Source organism: Ylistrum balloti, unplaced genomic scaffold, assembly GCF_031769215.1.
Source record: "Ylistrum balloti isolate Yb309-2 unplaced genomic scaffold, AGI_CSIRO_Ybal_v1 Utg369716, whole genome shotgun sequence".
Taxonomy (NCBI): domain Eukaryota; kingdom Metazoa; phylum Mollusca; class Bivalvia; order Pectinida; family Pectinidae; genus Ylistrum; species Ylistrum balloti.
In genome coordinates this window covers 623,258-632,494 of record NW_026781939.1, presented here as the reverse complement: position 1 = coordinate 632,494, position 9,237 = coordinate 623,258, and the positions used below count along the sequence as shown (strand labels likewise).

Here is a 9,237-nt window from a genome sequence, read left to right as displayed (position 1 = left end):
TTGAATATCCCCGTTACTATAACATCTTAAGTGTCTCACAGTGCAGTATAGACCCTCATTTAAAGAAGAGTTTATTTCATCTACCGACGCTCACGAATTCTGATGATCCATTTCTATGGAAACATTTATCAAATGGGCGTATTGATTTATGAATAAAACACATTATGATTCAAACATTTTGTAAGATGAGGAAATTCAGAGATTGTGTCTATGTTGATTGTCTACCTTCTTAAAAAATATTTGTTTTGTATTAATAGGAGAAAAAGTATTGGCGTAAAAAACCCAAATATACAAACATCCAAAATAAAATTAGACGAGTTTTCACTTCATATGAGATTTTATTAAACGAGTCTTAGAGGTATCTATTTATGTTTCAATCAAAATTTGGAGATACGTTTGAAAAAAAAACTTGCACTTTTTAAGAATGTGATATTTCTGTATTAAATTATTACACCTACGAAACCAAATGGCCCATGAGACCTCTATATCTCACCTGGTTTGGTTTGGTCACAATTTGCTGATCCAAACAGAATGAGAAAGATTCTAAATATTTTCTCAGTTGGCGTCAGACTTTTATACAAAATTAAACCTGCTTAATCCAATAATCTTTCCGACCAAAAGTGGTTCAAATTAACCTTATCACAACAAAGGAAGACAGACTTCCAAGCTTTTTCTCTATTTCATCTTTTTGACCGTGTCCATCTAACCCTTCACATACGTAATTAAGTCTCCTTTACTCAAAACTGCTCCAGAGCGGACACAAGTTTGTCTTTTCTGTATTTATTAAACGAATTTGCTGTATTTCTCGTATCTGGCCCCGCCATTCCCGCCCCAAGGGGCCGAGACCAACAACTTACACAAAATTGATTTTTCTTCACCCATTTATGCCCAGACCAACCAATAAGACGCTAAAATGTTTCTCAACTATCTTTTGACCGGAAATCCGTTTACTTGTTTATGAGTAACAGCGATTCGGAGAGGCAAAGATGACGGGGGACGGACAGTGCGATATGGCATAAACTTACAGGTCCTTCAGACCTGTTGAGCTGAAAACAAGTCAATGAAAAAAGGTGTTTTCATCATATGTTTTATAAAGTCATTAAACTAAAGCTTAGAATATGATTGAAAGTATTATTTATCTTGATTTTTATGGTATGTGTTGCCAGGAAGTTGAGAAACGGACCGGTCTGTTTTGGCGTGGTTGTGTTCTCTGAATGGTATGCGAGGACCGAGCTATGTTTTTTTCAGTGAGGTAGCAAACATGCAGGTACTTAAAGTCGACTTCGCCTTAAAATGACCATGGTTGATCACGGGATGAAAAAAAAATCAAACAAACGTTCTGAGAAAAATATAAACTTAAGTGCTTCCACTGAGTACTACATAAAAACAGAACTAACTCCTGAACATCCTAACTATATATCTTCTTACTTAAGAACATTACTGGAATGTTCTGAATTCTCTTCACTTTCATTTTTTTTTTCTTAGTCTCTATTTTAGTACAGGCCTCACGTTTACCTGTTTGGATTTTTGTCCGAAAAAAAGATTTAGTTTTCTTTTTGGCTAATACTTCTTGCTAATATATAACAACGGTTTAAGGGAAATAACTCTCATGAATTCCATGTTAATTGTTTGTGGTAGTTTGTAAATTGAATGATTATTTGTCGATGCAAACGGCTTAAGACTAATTTTAGGGCAAATGACTTTTCTTGGATATTTTTAGAATCAAAACGAATAGCAAAACGTGAAGATTACTATTCGAAATATTCAAATTCAAAGATTAAAGTGTTGTTTTTTTTTTTTTATACAGACGCAAGAGGATCAAAAAGGGAAAAACATCAACAATAAATTAATGTTGGAAACAAATCGATATTTGCCATTTCTTGATTACTGCTCCTATTGTATTGCAGGTTCAATGCCCCTTGGTGATTCAGGGAACCTTAACAATCACAAAAATGATCTTTTAAATCCGTCAATGATTTCTCCTCTGCACATTGATATTTCTCAAATAACACAATATTGTACGCAGCCTGTAAAAGTCCATTCCAGAACGAAGAGTCGGATGTACTGTTGATGTGATATCGAAATTGCTTTCATTTCTAATTAATATCAAGGAGCGAAAACCAAACTTAATTGAAACGGAAGTAGAATAAGAGACGAGAAAAGGTACACTTTTCAGGTACGTTTTTTCCTCCTGATAGATGTAATTATCATTATGAAAGTCCTATAATACACAGTGATTTCTCTCAAAAAAGTACATCAAGTTGGTCTACGGGGATATTCTTAATACAGTAGGATTTTTCAGTCTTGTCTTTATACCGGTACCGGTAAGTCAGATTCTATAAAGAAACAAACAATTGTTTAAAAAAAATATGATACCACATTTCGACCCTCAATTTCCATACCTTCTAGATGGAATTGCGAAAAATATGTGCTTTTTGTTCTCATTTGGGAACATAACATTATATAATCAGGTGAACCAAGGTTTAGATGGTAGGTGTATGTGATGAAACAAAAAACGGTTACACTTCCGGAACACATGTTTTTTATTCTCCTAGCATTAGTGAATCTTTCTGTTGTTTATATTTTTGAAATTTGACCTAGTTTTAGGTTTAGATTATGATTCTGTTTATATGTTGTAATTTTCTTGTTGTTTTTGTTAGTGGGATGATCACAAAGTTCTAAACAAATCATACAAGAACAATCTTAATATCTTAATGGAATATGAAAGTGTGTAAAAAGTATCAATAGTACTTAAGTAAAGCTATTGAAAGTTGCCACATGATATCCATCGTCAAGAACCTGATGTCATTTGTCAATGTGATGGCATTTACATTGAAAATAAACAACTTTTAGGAGATGAAAAAAATAAAACAAGATGTGTCTATGAAACACTATACCCCCATTGCATTAAAATCGCATGATCAAAATTTTGGTAGCACCTGAAAGATCCTGTCACAAGAAAACACATGCCAAATATGAAAGCCCTACCTCTTACGGTGCAATAGTGATGGGCAAGGTTAAAGTTGACAACAGACAAACAAACAGACAGACAAACAGACAGCACAAATACAACATGCCTCCTATCTTTCAGTCTGCTAACATAAAAACCCACATTGACCTGCATATTGTTCTGTTAATATTGCAAAAATTGAAATGCACTTTTCATATATGATCAACTTTATCCAGTGTTGAAAGCATAGCGATGTATCAAAGCGACATCTGAACTGCAGATAGAATATTTTGTTTGTTCCCAATCAGTTCCTCAGATAAAGTAGATGGACTCTTTTTGAGGAATGTATATATATTCGTAAACGGAGAAGGATCGGTTTGATAAATTAGGAGTAGAATGATATTTAGAAGAACTGTTTACAAATGGATTTCCATGTTGAATTCTACGGAGTATATTAATGTTGTTTTTAATCTGTTGATAAATTGTTTTCTGAACTAGAAGAGACAATTTACATTTAAATCAATTCACACAAATCAATATCTGTCCACAAAACCAGACGATTTTCTGTGTAGTTTGTCATTTTACATATCTATAGAACAGTGATTGATTCGACCTGACCATAACAAGTTTATCTATGTTATTGAAACATACTGTCCTACGCATAGTTAAAATATTTTCTAATTGATTAAATATCACATATGTGTTGAGACGGTTATGGTGGTTCCATGCTGTCAGAATCGTATACCTGGCCACGGTTGTTCAAAGGCTACTTTGATGACCAGTGTTTATAAAAAAAAACCTTCAAACATTTATTCAACAAAATTGGACACATGTTTTGTTTTGCTTTTTGCATAATTTGGCAGCTGTAGGTTTGTTGAAACAGGTCAGAGTGTAATTTGGCAGCTCTAGGTTTGTGAGTGATACGTTTTAAATGTAAATTTTGTATTAAACATTCTTATTTGTTCAGTGACAGCAATTTGACTTTTTCATCTACTACTGAAACATTTGAGCAACAGGAGCCTGGTATCTAATAAGAAAAGGCATTCCTCATAAAGTAATAACACTGCATTATGGGATACATTCGACCCGTCAGTTTTGTTGTAGCTTTCACATGGGCAATATCGTTTTTATGTTTATCATCGATCTGTGGAATGAGACCAATGCGGAATATTTGGCAATTTCAGCAGACTACTATTCTGTATACGTTCAGGTAAAGCCGTAGTCGCAGCAGTTTTAAGTTCTCGAGAAAAAGGGTGAAAATTCAGATATCAGATAGATTAGCACACGTAGTAGTTTATTAAGACGAGTAATTATAATCAAATCGAAGTTGAAGTACTGACATAAATACAACCCAATCTCATTATCTCGAAGTCGACGGGGCCGTGGGAAAACCGGGAATTTGATTGAAGTGAGTTAGAATGGTGTGAAATTTGGACTTGACCGATGAAGTACTTCGAATAAACGGAGTCTTCGAGTTATACATGTATGAGTTCGATATAACGAGATTGGACTGTATATCAATCATCTAAAGACTTACAGTTATCATCTATATAAGGAAAATGTGCAAGTGTAAACAGGACTGTTAGTTAGATATGTATATAATAGTGTCTACTATATGGATTGATTACTTCAAGATTGAATTATAACCATACTAAATTCACTATAACAACACACGAATTTCTACAAACAATGACAAATGTTTAATGACACGTCTCCCATAAAAAGTCTTCTTTTAGTCCAAACAGGGTATTGTCGACACTTAAAACCAATGGTTTTACACGTGTTGTCGATAATACCCAGAAAAATTGGTATTGGTGAATTTCTGTAAAACGTACAGATATGATAACCAGGATGTTCGCCGCTACTCAAATATAAGCAGTTGATTTGTTTTTAATGTCATTGTTTTATTGGGAAAAAAAGTAAATTACCAATCTATTACAGGGCAACTTGAACTCTTTTTTTTTTTTTTTTTTTGTAGTTCGGATGTGTATGACAATTGTTCTGTACATTGATAAGAATTATCCATGGACGGCATCAGTGTTAAATCTTAGATTGTGTTATATCCCATCGAAATGAAACAATTTTCTATTATATAGACAAATACATCCATCACACACGACAAGAGCATCAACTTTGTAATTTAACTACACCTACAAATGTGTCAATGGCTATAGTGTAACTTGTTGGACAACCACAGAGAAAGTACATTCAGAAAAGTCTGTAATGAATACAGATGTAAGACGAGAGACATTTCTTCACACTTATGGGATACATTAGCTTTGGTCGGGATCCTTAAATTGACAGAATTCCCATTGAATCTGGTGTTTTATTGCATATAGTAAACTGGAGCGTGATATAACTACTCTATTTTCGTCTCAATGTGTGTAGGTTGATGATCCTATATTAGAACACAGACACATGTTCCATCCATGTGACATTCAATAACTGACATGTTTATTTCACTTTGAGATAATGAACATGTGTTCTGTCATGCTTACAGAAAGTCATCCATTTAGGTCTGGTAGACCTAAAAACAAATTTCCATCAGATAACATTATCGTGTTATGCGTGTTCATCGTCATACCCTTTTTCTGAAAAGTCGCGTTTTCCTATGTCTCCTTTGACACTGTGGCCTTTTTTACCATTGGTTGAACGTTCGCCTCTGTGAGGAATGGAGGCTTTGGATTCTGGTCCCTGATAAACAGATGTACCAGTGTCTTTAAAATTGTAGTTTCTACTTCCTCCTTAATGTTCAGCATTGTGGTAAATAGTGTAGCGACGCCCTTTTTTTGTTATCAGTGAAATGTAATTTGATAGGGTGTCTTTACCAGTATGTATCGGTATGATAACTGACTATAAAGTCCACTTCAGTTCCGCGCTGTCACAAGGAGGCTTATATATATATATATATCTATATTGCAGCACTAAGCACATATTCTGAAACGTCCATAGTTGTTAATAGAACGTTTACCCCAAAAAAATTCATAACCAAACTGACATATGTTTACAATATTAGTTGTCTTGAAGAAAATGATGCGTATTCGTTGATAAATCTGTAGGAGCGTGACACAAGAGACATCAATGAACACGATTGACTTTAATGATACACCCCTTCAAACATCTATTGTCAGCTTTTCTAACGAAGATGCCATTTAACGCATTTGATTATTTGTTGTTGAAATAAGTGAATCAATTGACACTGGCAATATGTTGTAGTATTAAATTGTAATTTCACCACAAGCTTATAGTAACAATTACTGAGAGGATTTGGTCGTTTTCATTCTGTAAACGGCTCAACCGATAATGATGTCTTTTTATTGAACAGATTTTGCTATACGTGATCCCAGAAATCCCACATGCTGTCAATTAAGCTATCCTATCTTACTCGATAGATTTTGATGTCAGAATGTAGAACTTTCCGGCACTGTCATTAATATTATCGATTTTTCTATTCTATTAGGGTTTTTGATGTATCCGTATAGCTATGACAACAAGCAAGCGGGTCAAGAGTGCACAGTTTGTTCTCAAGTCATGGCTATAGATTTTTAAACAGACAACAAAGATATTGTCACGCAGAAATGTATTCGATCCTTGTCTTTGTCAAACTTTTAATGGCATGTGCTTCCTTGTTAGATCATGAAAACAAAAACAAAAAAAGTTAATAAAATATAATATTCAGTGATGAATGGAGATTTCTTACGTTCACTTACACTGCAACGGATGTTCCAAAGGACGCATGCGTATCACATTTCAGTACAACTTAAGTATATGACGTCGTGTATTCCATAATGGATTAAACTGCATCAACCAGCTGTTCTTGCCTTTTATGAGTCCATGGTGTTACCAGGGGCCATAAACAGATCTAGAAGGCGAATAAGAGTAATCAAGCCAGTAAAATCAAATGTTAAGATAGAGACTATAGGATACACTAACCTTACAGCTAAAATGTGAATTTAAAATATTGGATATTTCGCAAAAATAAAATCAAATTCAGTGTGTATATTATGAATCTTGTCACTGATCATGTGTCGCAAGCGAGATATTGTAAACCTTTATCAGGAATTTGGACAAATGACTAGCAAGTCGAGTCAGAATTTCAACGTTGTGAGTAAAGGTTGCGGTAAAGTTCAAAGATCTAAAATATTCAAAGTGGAAAATTCTTTTATCTTGTTTTGTTAAGATTGTTTTATTTGTCTCCTTCCATATTTATATCGACTCTTGTGATATTTACATATAACAGATAATTGCTCTACAACAGTCTTGTCTGGTATTTCTCTAGCATCTGCATCAGTTCCTGGAATGCGAAGGGGCGGACTTGAACTGCCATGTGTCTTCACCGTTCCTGCTCGTGTCTTTCCTTAAACACATGGGTTAGGATATGATTTGAGGTGATTCTCTTATCGTTGAAGTTTTTGCCTGATGCAAAAGTGAAATTTGAAAAAAGAGAAATATGAGAATTTTTTATTCAGATTAATCACAAAAATATTTATAAGCAGATAAACATACAATATAATATTGATATTGGGTTTGTTGTATATAATATTCTAAACGTTATATTACAATGTGCAAAAGTCGCACTAATATTTGTTAATCAGATCACTGTTAAAAATAGCATCCACAGTACAACAATTAGTGCAATAGTCACCTAACCACTATCTAATCTAACCACGATCTATACAAACAGGGAGATGATTAGATAAAAAAACATGCAGCAATTATCCTTAATTAGGTCTTTCGTTATTGTGTTATTTGCTTGAGAGTGTTTGAATTGTTCTCAGGAAAGAATATTTTGTATGTACGTTATACGAAACCTATTTATTGCTTTTGCTTATTTATTTCCGGGATTTCATTATTAAATCGACACTTCCACAATGATAAGGATACAAAATAAACATTATTTATCATATGTTTTCAAAATTCAATTACAATAGCTCAAGTGAGCAAATTAAACTCGTCACGCTTCATTTTTATTCAAACTAAAAAACAAAACAACAGAAACAATCAACAGTTTAAAAACTAAACAGTGTTCCACATCGCTATAACCAATAGTGTATATGACTTAATTGATCAGCTGTAAAACGATAGTAAACAGTAACGGACAAACACATTTTGTCTTCATTCTTCTCTCGATTTCTTATCTAGGACACAACTAAATAGATGATATCTGACACGACAAAACAGTCCTTTTTCGTAAATAATGTTAACCAAAAATACATTTCAATGTAAAATTTTATATTCTCATATAAAAGCTTACTTATTCATGAGAGTTTACCATACGAAAAGTTACTACGCGGCTTTCAATGTCGCTATTGATGTCCTTGTATTTCATATCTATTTGAATATTAAATCTAAACATATAAATGGTCTTCAAGTTTTGATATTGAAGTTTTTTCAAAATTTTACTTACTACCTAATAAGGTTACTGTTAAGTTATACATTTTGGTGGAGCTCAAATTCCGTACATTTTAATTTCAAGAACTTGCTCATGAAATACTATAATCCATATCAAGTTTAATATATTATTTCGTGGTGATATAAATTTTTGGATTGATAGTCACCAAGCAATCAACGAAAATAAAATCCCCACGAAAAATAATGATTTCACAGTAATAATGAGATGAAATTGTGTTCTTGACCAAATAGCCCGATGTTGCGCTGTATAAGGCTGAAGACAGAAATGCGTATAAAGACCAGCCGTTCACCCTTATAACATAATTACTGGAAAAAACATACAACTATGGATGAAAATATCTTTATCATATCTAGACAACAACGACAAAGAAAATAACAACATGTTTACAGAATCATAATCCAAACTCCAATGCCATGAAACCAGAGCTAAATATGAACAAAAGAGACACTTTCACGAAGAGTCGTGAAACAATAAACAAGGAGTATACGACCATGTGTTCCGGAATAGTAAGCATCTTCTGTTTCTTGGCTAACTCAATTAAGTTATGTCACGTTCCTAAACGTTAATAAATATCCACATTCCGAGGAAAACAATATAACCGTCTACAGGTATACGAGTAAATTATAAATATTTTAAAACTCAGAAAATTACAAACATAAGTCAAATATATATTGACATTATACAACAAATCTAATCGTCCATATAAAATGATATATCACATTCAAGTATATGGGTCAATATTTCCTGTTTTTGGTGGAATTTAAGGAAAAATGATACAGACGTACCTTTTACGTTATATATGTGACTCTAAATCTCTAACCCTACGAGATGTTTGTAGGCGTGTGATACGTTTTCTGCTAAAAAGCCCATCACC

General features: G+C 33.4%; 1 protein-coding gene across 1 annotated transcript in view; it reads right to left on the bottom strand.

Moving 5' to 3' along the window:
• Positions 1–5,512: 5,512 nt before the first annotated feature.
• LOC132565352 (orexin receptor type 2-like) overlaps positions 5,513–9,237 on the bottom strand; it is a 40,523-nt gene continuing 36,798 nt past the window's right edge. Inside the window, exons 7-8 of the mRNA XM_060229997.1 lie at positions 7,204–7,307; positions 5,513–5,644 (exon numbers count right to left, since the gene is read on the bottom strand). Of these exons, the coding sequence (XP_060085980.1) occupies positions 5,513–5,644; positions 7,204–7,307 (236 nt within the window). The remainder of the gene's footprint in view (positions 5,645–7,203; positions 7,308–9,237) is intronic.